The sequence below is a fragment of the Acanthopagrus latus genome, chromosome 16 (assembly GCF_904848185.1).
Source record: "Acanthopagrus latus isolate v.2019 chromosome 16, fAcaLat1.1, whole genome shotgun sequence".
NCBI lineage: Eukaryota > Metazoa > Chordata > Actinopteri > Spariformes > Sparidae > Acanthopagrus > Acanthopagrus latus.
The window spans coordinates 6217689-6238756 of record NC_051054.1 but is presented as its reverse complement, the minus strand read 5'-3'; the positions used below and the strand labels follow the sequence as shown (position 1 = coordinate 6238756).

At 41.2% G+C, this 21068-nt stretch overlaps 2 protein-coding genes across 6 annotated transcripts in view; one reads left to right on the top strand and one right to left on the bottom strand.

Annotated features, from left to right (window-relative positions):
* The window catches only part of zgc:110158 (uncharacterized protein LOC553590 homolog), a 41680-nt gene extending 29145 nt beyond the window's left edge, over positions 1 to 12535 (top strand). Inside the window, exons 6-18 of one of the 5 annotated variants that reach the window (XM_037071107.1) lie at positions 1407 to 1490; positions 2652 to 2711; positions 3331 to 3397; positions 4172 to 4236; positions 4541 to 4602; positions 4771 to 4816; positions 5450 to 5485; positions 5595 to 5646; positions 5887 to 5957; positions 6496 to 6574; positions 6669 to 6697; positions 6843 to 6944; positions 8655 to 12535. In XM_037071107.1, coding sequence (XP_036927002.1) covers positions 1407 to 1490; positions 2652 to 2711; positions 3331 to 3397; positions 4172 to 4236; positions 4541 to 4602; positions 4771 to 4816; positions 5450 to 5485; positions 5595 to 5646; positions 5887 to 5957; positions 6496 to 6574; positions 6669 to 6697; positions 6843 to 6944; positions 8655 to 8819 — 918 coding nt within the window. In that variant the 3' untranslated portion in view covers positions 8820 to 12535. Of the gene's footprint in view, positions 1 to 1406; positions 1491 to 2651; positions 2712 to 3330; positions 3398 to 4171; positions 4237 to 4540; positions 4603 to 4770; positions 4817 to 5449; positions 5486 to 5594; positions 5650 to 5886; positions 5958 to 6495; positions 6575 to 6668; positions 6698 to 6842; positions 6945 to 8365 lie in introns of all 5 variants that reach the window. The other 4 variants (XM_037071106.1, XM_037071109.1, XM_037071108.1 and 1 more) reach the window with 4 other exon arrangements.
* Positions 12115 to 20982, bottom strand: LOC119004305 (ankyrin repeat domain-containing protein 34B). Its single transcript, XM_037071105.1, has 6 exons — positions 20867 to 20982; positions 18211 to 18635; positions 17498 to 17715; positions 16336 to 16518; positions 15588 to 15804; positions 12115 to 14445 (listed from the first exon to the last, which is right to left on the bottom strand). Exons 3-6 carry the CDS (start codon positions 17708 to 17710, stop codon positions 13613 to 13615), a joined length of 1446 nt encoding a protein of 481 aa, XP_036927000.1. The 5' UTR covers positions 17711 to 17715; positions 18211 to 18635; positions 20867 to 20982; the 3' UTR covers positions 12115 to 13612.
* Between the last annotated feature and the right edge of the window lie 86 nt (positions 20983 to 21068).

Here is a 21068-nt window from a genome sequence, read left to right as displayed (position 1 = left end):
ATTTCTGCTCCTCATTAACAGAACAGTAGCGGGACTTCCTTTGGATATTATCTGTTCAACTCAAGCTCTGGGACATGGCTGCAGCTAAATATTTGCATTATCTCTTAATCTTTCACAGTTAATTGATTTGATAATTTAGTCTTTAAAATGCCATTTAAATTGTGATTAATCCTAACAGGAGTCAAAAACCCAAACACTCGTTATTATTTTTTTATCATACACGACAATGAAAAACATCATATACTTGCATTTGAGAAGCAGGTACCAGCAAGTTTTCATCACATTTTTGCTTGAAATGTGAAAGTTTCTTTTAACCACCTAATTGTTGCTGCTTGGAAGTTGCGATGGCCATTTTTCACTGTTTTCTGTTATTGTATTGACAATCAACAACTGAAATGATCATTAGCTGCAGCTGTAGACCATATATTCACTGGCTGTTTGTGGTAAATAGCAGGATTTAATTCTCAGAGCTATTCGGTGGTCTGTAAACATCTGCCGCTACTCATGTTTAAGGTCTATTTGTGATCATCATCATATGGATGATTGGTTTGTGTCCATTGTTTTGTACTAAACATTGTACAACATGGGTGTTTTGGGACAAATCTCTCTGTGCAGTTTCACCATCAGGGTAAATTAGTTTCATGCTCGCTCTGGCTAACTGTAAGTACATATAAACCCCAAACTCACAGAGCAGTCCCGGTGCCTTGGAGGGATACGTGGTAAAAGAGATAATGAGTTATTTATTAGGGGTCGTAAACCCCTTGTCTTGGGGTGAAGTGTCAGCAATAACACAGCAGTGTGTCTGGGTTTCTTTCGCTGTGGACAGCAGGGGTACTTTGTCATACAGAGGAAGGTTTACAATAAGCAGGAAAAAAGTCCTGACTTAAACTTGTTTTTGTCTGCATCATCTTGGTTTGAAGTTGCCACTACTACCTGTCCTGCTGCTGCTGCTGCTTGTCCTGTTGCAGTGAGCCTTTGGCAACACTGCCCCCATGTGGTTTAGAGGAAAACAATGTGTCTGACCTGAGGGGTCCCAAGGATCATCTCTGTCAAAATAATTTATGCTCAATACTGATTTCTGTTTGCTTGAAAGCAAATAAAAGTGTTGTCCTGTTGAGCTTTGGCCTTAAATTCTGTCTAATGAATTTGTTTGTTATTTCTTAAGGCGTACATCATCTAACTGCAGATTTGAAAGAATCTGACCAAAAATATTCCAGCTTATTCCATCATCTCCTTGCTCGTCTTCTTCCTCCTGAATCTTAAAAACTCCCAGCTGACTCCCCCCCCCCCTTTCTCTCGTCCTCCCCCTTTCTGATGATTTTGATCCGGCTAATTCCTCCAGGTGTAAAACCCCCCCTTGCACTTTTGGCCCCTCCCCTCTCTGATATCGCTCTTCTTTCTTAAAGGGACCACCCGGCTCTCAGCAGTCCCCCCACGCACAGCCCCCCCCACACAACCCCAGCAACCCAATGATGGGACCCCATGGCCAGGTAAGAAGCAAACACTTTCTCTCAAACACCCCTCTCTCTTTCATTCCCCCTTGCTCACACACACAAGCTCCTTTTTCTTTCCATTCAGCACTCGCACACTTTCTTCTCCTCCTCCACCGCCTCCTCCTCCCACCCTCGGGCCCCGTTAGCTCCAGTTTTGTTCGGCTAACTCCTTGTAGATCCCTCCAGTTGCCTCTCATGAAAGCCGAGCATCCAGAGGCAGCAGGGCCCGCTCCTCACCGAGGCCCAGAGTCGGCTGTCCCCGTGTGGGATGAATAATTCACTCCTTGCCCCACCCCCCGGAGCAGCTTGTGGGGGGTTGCACATTTATCTGCTCCTCCACTCTCAACACACACACACACACACACACACACACACACACACACACACACTCTCCCCTCCACTCTGCTTACTTGTTCTCACACTTTATAAATAAAAGAGAGGACAGACACTATGGACACGTCATGTATACGTACAGAACACATGGGCGCACATATGCAAGCACATATACGATATCCAGAGTTAGCAGGTAGATAAAAACCTATTCAGCCTTGAGAAACTTTCATTCTCAGTCAACGTGTGTTTCAACACTTATCCAGAACAGTAGCTACAGATGACACTGTGGGGGTAAAGCTAGCCTTTGCCCATTAACTGCGGCGGCCCGGCTCTTCATTCTTGTGGTTTCTGGTTTCTGTCTCGTGTGCGAGAGAATGTGGACATGCTTCCTCTAAGGTTTTTGGATGGCGTTGTTGGCCTGAGGTGTTGCTAACAACGCCAGGCAGACCACAGGCCGAATCAGCTTACACCACAGTGAGAGCAGGCAGGGTGTACAGGGAGGCTGTGTGAGCGCTGTCTCTATACACACACACACATGCACACACACAAATCCATGCTTTGAGTGCGTGTCTAAGCAGGCATTGTTAAAATTCATTAAACACACACTCTTGCTGATGTGTATTTTTCCAGGCGGATGTGTTGATGAATTTACGATCTTTCAGTGTCATCCTCCATCCTCGCTGTGTCCATCTGTGTGTCCTCAGTGCTTCCCCCGTTTGAGTGCTCTTGGATTTATCAATAATGAAAATGTCGTTATCTCTGTGTCCCTCTTTCTCCCCCTTTCTCCCCCTTTCTTTCCACTTTCCTCCAATTTATACTCCACAGCCTTTCATGTCACCACGGTATCCAGGTGGACCACGCCCCTCACTCCGAATGCCAAATCAGGTACTTGAGCAGTTGTTTATATAATTTCTTACTCACTTTTTTTGTAGTCCAGCTTAAGGAGTTCCGTATGAACCAGGTATTTCAGCACAGTTGCAGATAAAGATTAAATTACACTAATATCATTAGTATTAAACTAATTGTAGAATTAGATCCCCTCAGTTCCGCCTTGAGGATTGTTTCCAACTTGTGTGATACAAACATTTCCAGAAACTTGAGCGTTGCGAGTCAAATTTTATTAAGACGATAGATGTGATTATTTCTGAAATTCATGATTTTCTCTAAAGAAATATTTCGCACCAATCTAATCAAACCGCATGATCTATCACAACCATAAAGTGTAAACAAAATGACTTATTACATTATTACAGCAACTTAAGTTGTCAAAATAAAAGATCATATTATGTATCTGCATTCCCTCTGCACCTACTTTTTGATTTGATAAATCACTTTAGTCAATCTGGATTTTGAACAGTAGAATTTAAAAATGTTTGATAAGTGAATGTGCAGGATGTGAACCATGTGTTTGAACACTATAGTATACCTTAAAAAGGTTATACAGCTCCAACCCTAGTTGCCAAGAGCGAGTTTTAATCCATCTCCTTGTCTGGTCCCTTTGCAGCCTCCGGGAGGAATCCCTGGATCTCAGCCTCTCCTGCCAAACAGTTTGGACCCGACAAGACCGCAAGGTAAGGACTCTTGTAAATCTATCTACCTACGTAACATTAGGATAAATAATTTAGCATTATTAGCAATTGCTATTATATACAGCAGGGAATTTCTATCAATAATGTGACATAAATGTCAGTAGATTCATGAATGAGGTGAATTAATACATATTTTTCACACTTGAGCCAGTTTTGAATGTGAAACAGGTGAAAATTGCTTTCCATGTGTCGTAAAAATGTCTTTAAAAGTCTTGAATATATTTGTTGAACTGTGCAGAAAACCCGAAAAGGCCCATTTCAGGCTCCCAGAACCAAAGAAGTCAGCTTCAAAATTTGTCAGAGAAGAGATTCAGTTGATAGTCTGAGATTTTTGAAAAAGCTTCAAATCCTCATGTTGGAGAAGCGAGAATGTACAAATATTTGTTTGGCAAATTACTCCAAATGAAAAATAAATTATTAAAATATGTTACTAATTCATTCAAAGTTGATAACTCAATAAATTAACACGTGTTTGCAGAACTAAACTCACCCAGCAAACATTTGGAGTGCTGTACAAATCCAGTTTGTGGTTAGTCCTCATTTCCTGTGTGCGTCTGGCTCCGGAAGGGGTCCGTGGTGATTTTAGCTGCAGATTACAGCTTCAGGGGTCCAGAGGGTTACGACTAATGAGATTAGGATTGAGTGTTGTCTGTGGCAGGTCTTAATTCCTGACTTTTAAGAGACGTGCCATATGTGGATTTACATGAGCACCAGTGTGTCGCAGTCAGTGTGACTCTTTGGGTCTCTTCCTCACAGGACATCCTAACATGGGTGGACCAATGAGAATGAACCCTCCTCGAGGAATGGCCATGGGCCCACAGGTATTGTTCTGTTAATGTTAATAAACTGTAAACACATTGAGCTCTTAGATTTATTCTTCTGAAGTATATATCGCTTTCCATTTAGCTTTTGCAGGCTGTGATTAAATATTTCTAGACATGTTGTTTCCTCAGTTTCCTCACCAGAACAGCTCAGGCTTGTTTGTTGTTTGTTTGAGGATGTCACATCTGTTCTCAGTCTGGTGATGTATGTGTGATCTTGGGAATTTCTCTAGAGGAAATGAGGAACAAGAATACTGTGAAGAATCAATGTTCTTACCATCTTTTTAACATTTTTATCTTGCAGAACTACGGAGGAATGAGGCCTCCCCCCAACTCCATGGGCGGCCCCATGCCAGGAATGAACATGTAAGATAAAACCTCTCGTAGATCTAGTGAAATGTAATCACTCCACCGGTGTCTCAATGCCTTTGCTATTTTTTGTAATTTTTTGAGTAATTTATGTTTCTTTTCCCTTCACACCGTCTTTCTCTCTTCTCTTTATTCTTCTCCTCCTTCTTTCCTTCTTTGGTTCAGGGGTCCCGGAGGAAGAGGGCCTTGGCCAGGACCTAATGCTAACTCTGTGAGTCAGAAGCCCTTGAACTTTACACATGACCATATACAGGTAGTGGGTAAGGGAAGTGGGTGCAGTTTACAATGCCACGTGTCGACTGGAAGTGAACACAAACATTATGTTTACGATATGCAGCTTTGGTGTTGATTGGTCCTGTTAGCATGCAGTAACAAGTAATTCATTGTGGCATTAAGCAAATATGAAGATTTTTTTTTTTTTAAAACAAAAGAAGTCCTAAACCGACACAGTGAAGTAAAGTGTCACTAAGTGCATTCCCATTTCTATAAATTCCATTTCAGGCCCTTGTATCATCTCTCACTCAAACACCTCCCAGGTGATGTCAACTTACTCTGTTTGGGTTAATGGTTTAAGACCTTGGAAACCCATCAGTCACTTTTATCATGGGATACTTGTGACCACTGATCAGTTTCCTTGAAGGACATTTTTATTTGACAACAGTAAAAACAATGGCCTCAGAAACACACTTTACAATGGAAACAGCACTTTCTGAACACCAAAAGCCATCTAAGGATTTTACTGGATTGTAAAGTGCTCCTCCTTTTTCGTGCACGCGGGATAGATTCACATTCAGCATCCTCTGACCCTCAGATCTGATAATCTGTTTCCTTCTCCCCCCTGCAGATAGCCTACTCCTCCTCATCTCCAGGGAACTACGTGGTGAGTTAAAATCAAACCCACAGAGGCTCTCTATGACACAGTCTTTATTGTTCTGCTTCGTGTTCTGATGAGTGTAATTTTAACCTCCGTATCTTCGATTGTTCCCCAGGGTCCTCCAGGCGGAGGAGGTCCACCTGGAACTCCCATCATGCCCAGCCCAGGTGGTGCGTCACCTACCTATGTCCCCAGCACTAACACTTAAGTCAGAAATAGATGTCTCTTCCATCTCTCCTCACTAAACAAGCATGAATGTGTCCCCTCAACAACCAGACGCTATTTGTTTGTTCTCATTTCATGTCTATCAAACAACAGCTAAGAATTAGTTAAAAAAGAATAAAAATGAAGCCTTTGTTTTGGATTCTGTTTAATACTGTGTAACTAAAGTTTTTGCTTTTCCTTAGATTCGACTAACTCCAGTGAAAACATCTATACAATGATGAATCCTATCGGACCGGGAGGCAACAGACCCAGTGTGAGTCTTGCTCATGGTTTAAGTTCATGTGGTTCTTTCAACAAAAAGTTCCATGACAATGTTTTTAAAGGTTTAACTTTCCAGGCCTGTAACGGTTGCAGACACTGTAGATTGATTCTGGGTTAAAATGATCGTTGTTGTAATGATTTAAAATTACGCAATCTTGCCCACGTAAATGAATCCAGCTCAGATAGAGTTTATAACCACATCACTGGGCACCGGTGCAAATCAGCATTAGAGAAACACAATGCCGCCACACTGAGCTCAATAAGAATCGACTGGAAGTGAACCAGGAAGAATAAATTAAATTATATCTGCTGCTTCACCCTGAGTTGAAAGGACTACCGACCTGGTATCAACGTGCATCCTGAGTGTTCGGATCACTCAGCTCTGACCCAAGATGCATTGAGGACTCATTTGAGATTTGATCAGTCAGACCACTGTGGCCACATTTTTTACAACAGTTGTATCAAAGAGGTCAAACATGGAAAATAACGTTTCAGTCATTTGAAAAGCTTCCTCTGCATCTTTTTGCCAGTTCCCTATGGGACCTGGGCCTGAAGGGCCAATGGGAGCAATGGGAGCCATGGAGCCACACCACATGAACGGATCACTAGGTGGGTTTAAAAACCACCCGAATCAACACTAACTGTTCTTTATTTTGGATCAAGTTTACTTTAAAAATCAATTTGTCTCCTCTGCCTCCCTCAGGGTCTGGGGATATGGATGGGTTGCCAAAGGTGAGTAAAAATCCAATTTTCAATAAACTCCTCTTGTTTGCTGAGTGTTCTTGTAAATAAAAACATTTATTTAGGATCTTTATTCTCTACACTTTAATGGTGTTGTTGTTGACTCATCAGTTTGTTTTTCTCTCTCCTCCTCCAGAGCTCTCCTAATAACATGGGGGGCATGAACAACCCTCCTGGAACGCCGCGAGATGACGGCGAAATGGGCGGGAACTTCTTGAACCCATTCCAAAGCGAAAGTGTAAGTAGAGCGAGTGAATTACATCTCATGACCCATAACAATTATCCTTAATTTCCTGACATAAACCAGTGGAAGAATGCAAGCAGAGGTTTGCCTGATTTTCTTGAAAATTGATCACAAACTTGACCAGATCAAAATCAGTAGACTGTGTCTTGTCCCTTTTTAAAATCACTTTATTTTGGCTTGATTGAAGCTTGATTGGTTAGTCTGACTTACATGATTAGAGCTGTGAGGCTGCAATATCACTTTCAACTGACATTTTTTTACTACTTTTTTGTGATTATCATTAACCATAGAAATGTTTGATAGAAGTACAATAGTTAAAAAGCAGAAGTCTTCACTGGTACAAAAAATAGTACATTTTTCTTCAATAGCCTAATGTTAAATCTCATTAAAATTAGATAAACATACACTTTCAGAAATCTTCTAACACGAAAAGTAAATTTCTTGATGTTATTTATCAAGTTTTATGGTGATATCTATAAAAAATGTTTATCCTATTGACCTGTAGCATCTCTGCTTAAAACACAGAGTCTTTATACTCAGTAACTTGGGACACAGCACAATAAATGTGAAATGCAAAACATGCTGCTCTATTCCCGAAGTGCACAACAGCATGTTCATTATAAAAAGTAATGCTAAAGACGGGGCTCTAAAGAATATCTGATGTTCTGCTTGCATTGTAGCCGCTCACTAATCATTGTTTATCCTCCGTATCAGTGATTGGGGAATCGACGCAAATACTATTATCTTTTTCGTTTATTTGTTGTATATATGGACAAATTTAAGGGGGATTAGGGCATTTCATTCAGTAGCCACTAAAGTGAGTTCAGTGGAGGGCGGTATTTTCCTTGCATTGTGTAAGATTGTGACGGTCTCTTACCCTCGGCCTGGAGAGCCACGGGGTGCACAGGAATTTGTGGCAAGCCCTGATACTCTGATTTCGGCTCCAATCTGATGATGAATCAGTGAGTTTAGATGTCAATATCCAAGTGATGCTACTTCAGTTTCCTCCTTGGAAGTAAATTCTCTGTGTTTGGAAGTTTTATTTTTTTTGATTAACCCTTATAAAACTGTCTACATTTAGGATTTAAATGTAAATATCCAGTTTATAAAAATAAGTAAACAAAGCTATGAATCAGTTTAAGCTAAAGCACTTCTTTTGGGTTTTTGTGCTTTATCCAAATTTGCCTGCACTAAAAGAAGAAAACAGTATTCAGCACTTATCATCAGGATTATGACTGACTGATGCAGCATTGATTAGTCGAGTCAGGTGTATCAGAGCTTGGCTGGATCCTAAAGTCTGTGCTTCCTCTAGCTTTGCAGGGCTGGGTCTGAGCGCCCTCTGGTGTTTAAATGTTGTCAGTGACATATCCACTCATCAGTGCCCTACTCCCCCTTCCCTCTCTCTCTCTTTTCAGTATTCACCCAACATGACGATGAGTGTGTGATTTTATTTTTTCCTTTTTTTGTATTTTTGTTTATTTTACCCCCTCCTATTTTTGTACCCCTGCACCTGATATTTTTTTTTATTTTATTTTTTTTTCTTCAATTCAATCCCTACTTCACCTCGGATTGGACCACCTCCCCTCCTCACACACACACACACACACACACACACACCCTCTGCCCTCAACCCCCCCTTCAATATGGGATCCTCCTTCCCCACCCCTCCTCCTCTTTCCCCTCGGGAACTCTATGGCCACGCAGACCTCTGGGACAGCCCTTGAGCATGCTGGGACTCTAATTAAGACGGGCCCTCCTGGAGCATGCAAGATGGCCGCCGGTCTGAATAGGAAGCAGAGCAACAGGAAGAGCCTCCTCTCTGACTCCGGCCCCGGCCTCCCTGGCTTCCTGTCAGGTTCTAGACAATGAGCGGGGGAAGGAGGACAAACAGAGAGAACGAGGGAGAGGAGACTGGGTAACACAGCCCTCCCCCTGAGGGGAACACTGTTGGGTCTGTTAGCAGCTGCCTGGAAGCTTCTCAACCACCACTTTGGACTTTTTAAACACTTTTTATCGTCATTTTTTTGTTGCTGTTCCTCCCCGATGGATTCAGTTGAGGGTCGGAATGAAACGACCCCCTTTTTGCCCCTCCACATTGTTCTCTCTGTGTGTACATTTTTAACAGAGGTGTTGTGATGATCAGTGAACTTTTTTTTCCTTTTTTTTTGTGTATGTATTGTATCATTGCTATTTTTATTATTGTATTATTGTTATTAATGATATTGTTATGATCATTTTTAAGATTAGGTTCTAATTCTGTTGTTTCTTAAGGGCACATTATTATGATGAAGACAGCATTATGTGCACACAAATCAGAAATTATTTGCTGTGTAACATGTGGCTCCATGTGAGCACACTGCCCCCTGCTGGTGAGAGTTTCTCCATCAAGGTACTGATTGGCCCTTTTTTTTTAAGGAAAAAAAAGACAAATAATCTTTCTCCGTGTTTTTAGCAGCCATTTAAAAATTTAGCTTCTTCCTCAGTAATCCAAACAAGAAGAAGAAGAAGAAGCGGCTCCTGTTTTTAGTAGCTTCCAAGCAGTGAAATGCACAGCTCTATTTATTTATGTTCTTTAAATTTGTCTTATGAATCATTGTTACTTTTTTTTAAAGTGTTATCCCTTTTTTTTTTTTTTTTTTGTTAACTGCAGAACTAGTAGCAACTGTGTAAATATGCAGATCCAGTCAGCAGCGTCTCCTCTCCGTCTGACGTCATTAAGCCCCTCCATCCGAGCCCTAAAGGTGCTTTAAAGTGTCGACCACTGGTAACACTTCATAATCACATCAGTCAAAGGTCCCATATGTAATACTTTCATTTCGGGCATGTTCTCGAAAATGATTACATGCTTTATAATATTCAAAAACACATAATTCTTCATATACTATTCATTGCTGCAGCGCCCGTTTTAGTGCCTGTCTCTTTAAGGCACCCCTCAAAAAAAAAAGAAAGCCTGTTCTGATTGGTCAGCTGTCACAGGCCTGAGCCCACTGTGTTTCTGCACCAGCTCTGCAAGTCTTTATGCAACCACGCCTGTACTGAGGAGAATCCCTGAGGACGGCGATTGTATAGTTGTGACATCACAACGTAACAGAAGTCCTTACGGCGCGTTTTAAAGGCACAGTCGCTAAATATACTCTGTGTGTTTCTCTGTGGGCTGAACATTCAGATACTTACATAAAATCTAGACCCACTCTATGAAACGTCACATTCTACAATATGGGACTTTTTAATTAAACTTCAGTTAATAGTTATTTCACTTTTGTCAAACAATTATATGCATTATAATCCATTTATCAGGCATTTTTTATTCTAAAGTTGCAGCTGATATTACTTTGTTAAAGGATAATAAACGCTGTAGTTCATCTATAAACATTATTTGGATGATCTGTGCAGCTTCCAGTCATATTAGCTGACACTTCAATAGGTTACTCTGCGACACTGCACATAGAAATTTGTTGACACAGAGTCAAAATTCTTTTTTCTTCATAATCTATTGATCATTTTAATGTTTAGTAAACACATTTTACATATTACATCTTTTATTAAATGGTTTATAAAGCATTTTGTTTTGCTAACAGTGAGATAACTATTAACTAAAGTTTAATTAACATTTACCATTTATTTATGATAGTTATTATGAAATGTTACCCGACCATTTTGACCACACTCATGCTGCTTCCACTATCAGGTTACTGTCACTCTCAGCATCGTCTCTGCTGACCTGTTATGAAACACTTTATGTTTGCTGATGACTCCTAAACACACTGTGATGTATGTCTGTGCTTTTTATGGGAATTTGCTTTCACACGACGGTCAGTTCTAGCTTGCAGACAATTTTTTTTTGTTGTCGTTGTTTTCAACACACACACACACACACACACACACACACACACACACACACACACAGCGCTCCTTCTGGTGAAAGGACTTCTGGCGCTCTGCTGATAGGATCCCTGGTGTTTTTTAATGGCGGAGCGAAGCGTTTGCTCTGTTGACTGTAGCGAGTGGCCTCCCTCCCTTTGCTCGCCTTGGAAGAAAAAGACCTCCGTCCTGCTTTCTCCCCCCTTTTTCTCACCTCTCCGACGGGCCAGCATCGACAGTCTCACACACACACACACACACACACACACACACACACAACCCTCTGTTTTTTTGTTTTTTTTTGTACAACTCTCTCCATCTTCTTGATTTTGATTTTTTTTGTAAATACTGTAAAATGCATTTTGATATCATTGACATGTTTTGATATTTTCAAATCACGACAACAGTTGATCAGAAAAACGCGCTGATTCGGGGCAACTGTGCGTGCGTGTTTGTTCAGATGGTGTGTCTTTTACTCAGAATATGATATGAATGATGAGAAACAGAAACTGGAGCTGCTATAGACTATAATGCTATTTCTTCTCATCACAGACAAACTTTGGGGGGCTTTTACTTGTGCATCAGAGCTGTATGAGCGGACGAGGGAGGAAAAACTCCCTGAAGTGTGTTTGAACACTTTTTTTTCCCGCTAACTCACTGTCACACACATTTCCTTGAAAAAATCTTTAAAAACGTGATTCTCGTCCAGAAGCCCTCCGTCCTCTTGGAAAACTTGGAGAAAAAAAAATTGGAGTGAGGTGGCCCCAACAAAAAAAAACAACAACCAAACAAGCCGCTTAAAAATTTTCATTTTTTTTGACAAGGAATTTGCAGGAAACAGAGCAGGAAAAAAAAGAAAGAGGCCAGTTTTTCACAATAAAACTGCATTTCATCTTCCACCCCCTCCCCGGGCACACAGGACACTGTCTCTCAATCCAACACACCAGGGACCAGAGGACAGACTTTACTATGAAGGATTTCTTTTTTTCTTTTTCTTTTTTCTTTTTGTTAATCTATTTAAAAATGGGGCGGGAGAAATGTTTTTTTGGGAAAGTAAAGAGAGAAAAAATAAACGGACAGATTAGTTTGCTGAGAGGAGGTAGAGAGAGAGAGAGAGAGTGAGTGCGGGATCGGGCGTTTCCTCCCCTGTACTTTGAAGTACTGTTGTATAAAATGCAGTCGAACTTCTCTCTATCTTTCTGTCCTGTAAGTAAAGCCGTCACAACGTTGATCATTTCTGTATTTCTATTGTGCTGATGTATAATACTGTAACATTCAGGGGCAGGGAGGGTTGAGAGAGGAATTTTTTTTTTTTTTTTTTTTTGAGAGGAGTAAAGGTTTTTTCCTGTTGATTTGCTCATTTTTTAAATTTTTTTTTTTTTTTTTTTTCCTCTTGATGACAAAGCAGTATTGAATATGAGGCAGTCTGTCCTTGGGGAGTTGCTTTGTATCTCATGTTAGGGTAGTTTCAGATCCTAAATGTCTCGTGTAGTAAAAATAAGAGGTTCCTTCTTCGTATGTTTCTTTATATTGTAAAGTTTCTTTAGACAAAAAAATGTTGCTTATTGGAAAAAAAAGGTGGGAAAACTGCATTGATAATAAATGTAATTTTTTTTTTCTTTTCAGTTTTGTTTTAATTTTCATCAAGTTGTCAGTCGTTTTTGCCTGTGTCCCCCTTGTTGTAGATACATATTAAAAACAAATAAAATGACTTCACTCCTTTTGCCATGAACATGCTTTTCTTTCAATGTGTACTGACGTCTGACGAGGGTGATAAAATAGATCTCTCACTAACAAACAGTCAAATAATATCTATAGCCTCGATATCGGTATATATGCTGTGTGATATGTGCCAGTATTGTTTTGAGATTATGCATAAAGTGTGTGTATATCAGCAGATACATGATCAATATCAGTGTTTTTTTAAATGCACAAAAGCTCAAAAAATTAGTATTGTTTGGGATTTAAATAGCGATTGCCAGTTTGTTCACATTTTCTAAAATGTTTCCTGAATTATTGTCATAACTGGTGAGTTTTACCATTTTCTAAAAACAAACTATTCTCTGCTGGTACTGATAACAAAAACTCTGGAATCACTTGATCAAACTGTCACTTTTGATTTATTTGATTTAAGCACTAATTATTCAAAAAATATGTATCTTCTCTGATAATCCTGTTTGGTTTGTTTGCTTGTTTTGCTGTTGAAAGAAGATTTTATTTTTTAAATTAAAGGGGAAAGAACAACAAAGACTGTCAGTCCTGAAGCACCTAAGAATTATTTTCATTATTATTTTAACTACTGATTTTTTCCTCTTGACTGACTTGTCATTTGTTAAATTTCAGAAAATAGCTGAACAAAATTCCCATCACAGGTTCAGCGATCATGTTAAAAAAAAAACCCTGCCAAATCACAAAAAGACAACAAAGAAAACATGCAAATACTCAAATTTGAGAAGCTGGAAACTGAATTTTTAGTTCTATGTTTTGATCATCAAAAATGTTGATGAATTCTCTGTTAAATGACGAAATGGTTTAACAATGAATCTTGAGAGTTCAGTATCAAAATGTCAGAAAAATGAGTTCATTTGTTGAATTAACTTCTTCGTTTTACATGTCTGCTCCAAAACAAGCGTCTGCTATGACACTGAAGTCATATTGGGATCTTTGAAACGCTTCACACAGCTGGAGTTCAGAGGCTGTGCTCCAGGTGAGAATCAGGTAACAACACTCCAGGCCCATATTCAGGCTGCTGATTGAACATCATCATCATCATCATCATGGAGGGATGAAGGTTCTCAGTCTCACAGTCTCCCTCCGATCTGCTCCAGCTGCGCCGAGTGGCGTCGCGGTGACCTCCTGCTCCTCTCGCTGCAGCTGGAGGCAGGAGGAGCGACCAGGGAGGTGACAGAGGAGGCGAGAGGCAGCGGAGGGAGTGACGCCGGTCTCATGGATGCTTTGGATGAAGAGGAGGAGGAGGAGGAGGGTGGAGAGGAGCTGGGCGGGTGGGGCAGAAACACCATGCTCCTGCTTTTGAAAGGTGGACGATGGGTCGGGACCTGGAGGTGGGAGTCGGACCGGTTGACTAAGGGAGGGAGGTGGAGCAGAGGAGGGAACACGGTGACTGAGGGGAGGGTGTTCCTGCGGAGGTGGGAGGAGGGAGACAGACAGGCGGGAAGTGAATCACGTCTCTGGGTCCGTTGGTCTGATGGTGAACCTCCAGCCGTCACACAGCTCCTGGGATCCGGTCCTGTCGGGGTCACCTGAGATGAGCTCATCTCCGTCAGGGACAGGACGGACTGAGAAACCCTCTGAAGAAAATCCCCACGGCAGCTGATGTAATTCTCTCCTCCATATCTGTCATCCCTCCTTTGAACTTCCGCCCTGCGCTGAGAATGCAGCTCCACATCCGCTCCTTCCTCATCATCCCTCTCTGAATCCTCCTCCTCCTCGTCCTCCTCCTCATCCTGCGGGCTCCTCTTACTCATACCCTCCTCGTAAGCCTGGTTCAGACAGGCCAGGTTGTGGATGGTGAGCCAGGGCTCAGATAACACTCTCTGTCTGGGTGGTGGACTCAGCTCAGAGGAGGGAAGTCTGCTGCTGCTGCCGCTGCTGCTGCTGGCACTTCCTCTGTTGCCTGATGGAAGTGAAGAAGACAGTAAGTTTTTCCCCTGTTGGAAACTTCTAAAAACATTTTTAAATCCTAATTGATGTCTAAGGATGCTGTAGCCTAAAGATGAATCTCTTTGAGGGTTATGTGTCATTTTAAGCCATATAAATAAATTTGTCATTAACAATATTGCCCTAAAAACAGTCTTTATTATTGTAAAAGTCCATTTTTTTAGAAATGTTTGTGCACGACACACAAAACAATGCTGAAAAGAAGCAGGAGCCGCTAACATTTCAATCATATCTCATTTCTAGTTGGGTTTGATGGTGAAACGGGTCAGAAAACTAAAAAGAGTATCTTTAAAATTCATTTTTTGTGGAAAATTAGCATCATTCTGAAGTCTGTATGAAATGCTGGCAAGAAATATCACTCTGAATCAAAGTGGATGAAAACTAAGCTTGGTGCTGACACACAGATGCTCGGCAGGTTAACAGCGGCGCCCAACTTAATTTAGCGCGCTTAGCAGGCTAGCATTCACAAATAGGCACTAAAAAACAAGAACAGCTGAGGCTAAGAGAAATATTTTCATTGCAACATCTTGCAGAAGCAATAAAATGTTCAGCGTGGTGCTTAAAACGGTAGCGTGAAAAGAAAAGTGGAAGGATGAGGACTTCTTTAGATTAAACTGGTGGACCAATCAACAGCACGTTACTTTCTTCAACGGCCATTTCAAGACTTTCTGCTCTATGTATTAAGTGTCAGTTCTGTTTTTGCTTCGTTCATTGTAATGCACCACTCAGTTCAACTTCAGCTCAGCCTGGTAACACATCTTCATCTCGTCTCCTCAGGAATGAGCACTCGCCTAATGATTTCAACCACCAGGAATTTGCTCCCATTTGTCGAGACTTGCCTTTGTTACACTCGGCTCTGCTGTATTCAGGAGGTGCACGGCGTCTACATACAGAGCCTCCTCAGCTCAACGTTAAGGTGCAGCAGCAGCCAGGCAGCTTGAATACCTGAATCATTCAGGCCTGATGTTAAGAGCCTGGATTTTTAACGTGATGTAAAATAAATGAGATGCCGTTCTGTTGGGGAATCACCACAAACAAAGAGGACACACTGTTCACTGAAGAACAACAGTGTGGTCAGAACAATCTGCTGTTGCTCACTGGTTCCTCTGAAGTTGAAGATGTTCTCTCCCTCGGGTGAGTTGGGCGAGCCCGTCCTGAGGAAGATGTCAGACGGGGACATGCAGGACACCGGGGAGGTGTCGGGGGACGGAGGGACGTTCAGGTAACGCCGGGTCACCGGGCCTCCGTTCACACCCATCTCTGTAGCGATGATGATGATGTCACGACCCCGGGCCTGGCAGGCGTCCATCAGCACCTAAAGCACACGGTACAGGCGAGGTGTTGATTGGGTTTAAGGGTTCTGATTCTGCCTGATACTGAACATTTGTTCCCTTCAGTGTTCAGCAGTTCCTCCACGTCCACAGGGAGGAAAAGCTCTCAAACTTCATAATGAAAAAGTTGAAAATTTAACTTCAGTATTCCAATTTTATACTCCTTTTTTTTATTCTTTTAAACATAATTATTTTACAGTTATTTCTCGCTCCTTTTCAAATCAAGACTTTAACAGACAAAACCTCAGATCACTTTGTAACCTATGATGGTTACAGATTACAGATTAAGTATATACATTTGACATGCAGCAACATTAAAACAGTCCTAACACATGAATGCAAAAAAATATTATAATCTTTTCATTTATACTTAAAGGTGCAATGTGTAAAAGAAAACGGCCACTTATCCTGGGACAGAGTGTTGAGGGGCTAGCTGGTTAGCATGCTAACTTCACTACATCCTTATGATCAGGTTATATGTATTGGTTTAGATTCTTCTCCTGGTCCTGACTGACCTTCAGTGTTGGCTGGTGCTGTGCATTGACGGCGTACACCAGCGCTGAGGCTCCGGAGTGGTCCTCCATGCTGGGGTCGGCTCCCGCAGCCAGCAGGGTGGACGCCACCTGAGCTCCTGCTCGCTCCATGCAGGCGTACATCAGAGCGGTACGCCCGGCTCGGTCCTGCACATTTGGATCTGCCTGATCAGTACAGAGGAGGAAATCTGATGACAACTCCAAGTAGTTTGTATGCCATGAAGCCTGAGCAGCGGCCCAGTGTGAGTGTCAGTCAGTTACATGTCATATGATCACTATGATGCTTTCCTGTCACATCCTGATGAGGTATTTTGTGTTCTGGCTCTTGAGTGAGAATTTGTTTTATGAGACAGTTACTCTGATGCACAGTTGTCTTCATGTAATCAATAATTATCTTGCCTCAGAGGACACTGTGTTGTATGGAAGCTCATTTCCGCCAAAGTGAGGGGATTAAAAAAGATTCTATAAATCATTGCGATGGGGATTAAAATTATCGATAATGACTTCCTATCCCAAAATAACGAGTTAGTGTCTCCACATGGCGATGTATTTTAAGATAATGAGAAACTTTCTCTAAATAGTGTCTCAAAGTGATGACTAATTTGACTTCTGACTAATATGAACAATAAAAACCATCTCAAAACAAAGACTTAATATCTTAAAATAGAGAATCTTTCTCCAAAGTATGACACTGATGCTCAAAATAATGATTTAACATCTTCAAATACAGATTTACAGGACTCAGTTATAATAGTAACATTCATTATTATTCATTATTTTGAGAAAGTTTCACTGTATTTTGTAAGAAGTTGTTAGTTTGAGACACTGATATAATTTTGAAGATACTGAGACATTATTTCTGTATATTTTACACTAGAATAGGTCATTTACTTTGAGACACGAGAGATCAAACTGGCTCCATGATGTTCTACAGCTCTAAATGCTCCGAGACACTTTTGAAAGGAACCAAGCAGAGCTGGAAACATCCAGAACCTGTTCACTATGCATTAAAGTACAGTGTCCCTCTGTTACTGCAGGTGAACATTTATCATCCATCTAAATCAATATACTGTTGAACTTCAGTCTTTGAAAAGTTGCTTTAAATTACATTCAAGCACGTTTATTTGACTCCCTGCAGACTGACCTTGTTCTGAAGCAGGTAACTGAGGAGTTTCACGGTCTCGGGCCCGGCTGGTTCCCCGCTCAGAGCCCTGCAGGCAGCCAGGAGAGCGGTCTCTCCTCTCGGGTTGCACGCGTTGACCTGAGCTCCACCTTCCACCAGCAGGCGGACCAGACGGAGCTTGCCCGAGGATGCTGCACTGATGAGCGGGCTGCAGTCTGACAGGTGGTCCCCCATGGCCCCTGGAATAAAACAACAAAAAAACTTCACTTCTTGTAACTCGAGAAAATGTATCAGCTTTAATTTTCTTTGACCAAGAATCTGCTGATTTCGTCTACAGTTTCGTGTTGCAGTATTCCAGTTTTAACAGCAAGAACAACTTCACAGCATGACTTGAACATCTTTCACCTGCACGTCTGGAAAATCTAGTCCAACGATGATATTTATATTCTTTTGCTGTATTTTTGTTCCTTCTTTTCAAATAAGCAATTTCACTTTTGTGATTGTTGCTCCAAACAAAACATTTTAAATGAAGAGTTAAACAGAACAAATAAGACAAAACGGGATTTGCACATCATTTATTGTGAGTCACTATAGATTCAGTCTGATCAAATCTGGAAAGTTAAAGTCTGCTTAAGGCTCTTCCGATGCTTCAAAAGTGGACCTGAACATGACATCCACAGGTAATTTATGGATGGATGCACGTCGGCGGCACACATACTAAACATGAAACTCACCTTGATGCTCCGTCTTCAGTGTTTATTTACCTATTCCACTCCTACACACATCAGCCACCTCGCATTTTCAGCTGCTTTGCAAAGAAAAAACTCTCATCTTTGTGTCATTATTTCACCGTATCCTTTAAAAAAGATGCACCTCGGATTCTGGATGAAGCGTCCTCACGCCGCCGGCCTGCCAGCAGACTGCGGAGCACAAAGCGAGAGGAAACTGACTTTCATCTGACTCCTCCGTCCCCTCCATACCTGCTGGGTTGAGGGGAAGTTCAGCCCACAGCGAGCGTTAAAAGTTATAAATGGTTCCCGGGTCCAAAATGTCACCTGTTGCAGACGCCGCGCTACAAAGACGCAGAGGCCCTTTGATATGAGTCAGCTTTGAACAGTTCTCATCTGCCTTCTGACCACCATCTGCGATCAAACGCCGGCTGAGGGAGACACACACTAAATGTCAGATACACAGACACACAGCAGATCATTTGTATCCGACCATTTTCTGCTTTTGTGTGTGTCTGGTTTTTTTTCTTTTGTTCCCCGGCAAAGCGCTGAGCACCTGTTCGGTAGAAATAATAACATCTGACTTCAGCAATTCCACAACGGCAGAGAGAGCCGGGCTCCGAGCCCCGTCTGACACCAGGGGAAAACAATTCCGCAGCCCCTCAAATACCAGATGTGCAATTAAGTCAAACAGCAATTAGTTGGAGCTAATAAAATTAGCAGCGAGCACAAGCAGCAGGAAAGCATATTAATCTAATATATCCTGCATCCTTATTAACATGCAAACATGTCGTGAACGAGACAATGAGGACGCCTGCTTGTAAACGCTTCGATTCTGCAGGGTTTTAGAGTATTTGTGCTTATTTTTCAGTGGATATGTGACGTCACGCGCAACATGTGGCGTCACCAGGTTGTAAACCATGGCTTTTCAAATTAAAGGTGTCCTCGCATGAAAGGACCATATCTAACGATGCTTTCTAAACTCAAATCAGTAACTTGAACTCCTACTAAATTAAAAAAAATCTCCTTGCAGTGACAGCTACTGAAGTTAGCATGCTGACCAGTTGCAGTCTTCAGCTCCTGTGCCACCTGTCAAAGAGTCAGTTCTTACATGTTGCAGCTTTAAGCTTGAATTTTCTTCCAGTATCTTTACCTCTATGCGGACAATCTCTCTGTAAATTGGTGCTCTGTCTACCAGAATATCACATCCTATTGTCTTCCCACCGCTGTTAGTCATAACTGCTGCCTTTCTGCAAGTATTTAACCCACGGGTCACACTTTGTAGAGCTGTTATAGCATCAATATTAGAATTTTAGACTGAGGGGGTCGACTCATCATAACAGCACCGGATGAGAAAAATCCCCCAACTGAGCCTCTCAAGCCAAATCTATTTCCGTATCCTCTACAGCTGAATAACAACGCCTGACTGTATTCACAATTCATTCACAATTCATAAATAATTCACATTCAGGAAAATGTGTGGATGTTTTTAGACATTAGATCTAAACGTAAGCAGGGGACCAAACGCAGAACGGATTCAGATGAGTCAGTGCTGAAGCTTGTGCACCTGAACAGAGAGATCCGTCTCACAGGTCAACAACAGGGCTTTCCAAAGCCCAGTTCAAATTAACCAAATTTAAAAAAGCAATGATGAATTGATTCAAGGAATTGTGCAGGAGGAAAATACTTGAAATGTTTCACATATTACCATCCAAAGCTGTATATAAAGTGTAAAGAAATAGCCCCACCCTTACCAGCAGCAATATGTACATTAATGCATTTATAATTATAATTCAGTAATGTGATAAAGTTATTGAGACTCCAATCAGCAACAGTTTGTTAAAATAGTCTGTCTTTTATAGGACTGGGTGTCGAACTGATATTGGCCAAACTGCCTCGATGAAATCATAAAAACATCTTGTCATTCTGTATCCAAGAGGTTCATCTGAAGTGAGTGAGACAGTAACTGTGGTTCAGTAATTGAGGCATCATTGAACTAATTATATACAAGTTTTAACTCTGTCTCAGGAAAATTCTGTGGGACTTTTGCAGACTTTATGCATAAAATGTGATTTCTCAGGGACACAGTTTGCAGAATAAACAATTTTTCACTTATTTCACTGTTGTGAACATTTTTGGGTCGCATGTTTAATGTACTACAACAAGGATGACAGGACGACAATCCAAGTTCAAGACAGATAACAACAAGGAAAAGCTTATTATGTGTTTTTTTTGTTTGTTTGTTTGTTTTGTTTTTTACAAGTAATATTATAATGAGGGAAATTCCAAGGGGGGATGGACTGACTTCAAACCAACCACGTAACAAAAATACTTTTGGATAAGAGAAATTTAGAATAAGGATAAAACATCAATACAAAAAATCATATAGACTTTTCATTCAAAGCTGTTTACATGCCCCTTGTATAGACTGTTTTACAGTATATGCTGTTAATTTAGACGTGTTTTCTAAATAAATTAATAAGAATACATGAGAAAAACACTGATATTATCATTTATAATTAAAAAAAATACTTTATAGTAAAAGAAATGCCTAATAGTAGTATCTTATGTGTTGGTCTCAGACGTTTGGGCCCTTCTGTGTATAATAAAACGTTAATAATAATAATTAAACAATAATTATCTCTGTGTTTCTAATTGCTACCTGTGGCCTTGGATGAAAAACATAACGTCACAAACGTAAACACAATACAGCCTGGAGACGTGCGGAGAGATTCCCTCAGTGAGAGGGAAGGGAGAGGAGAGGCGGTTACGTAAGCCCTACGTCACGGTTTATTTATGTCTCCCGGCCAATAAAATCTGCTCTGAGTTCCGCCGTCATGACGTAACGCGATCTACTCCAGAAT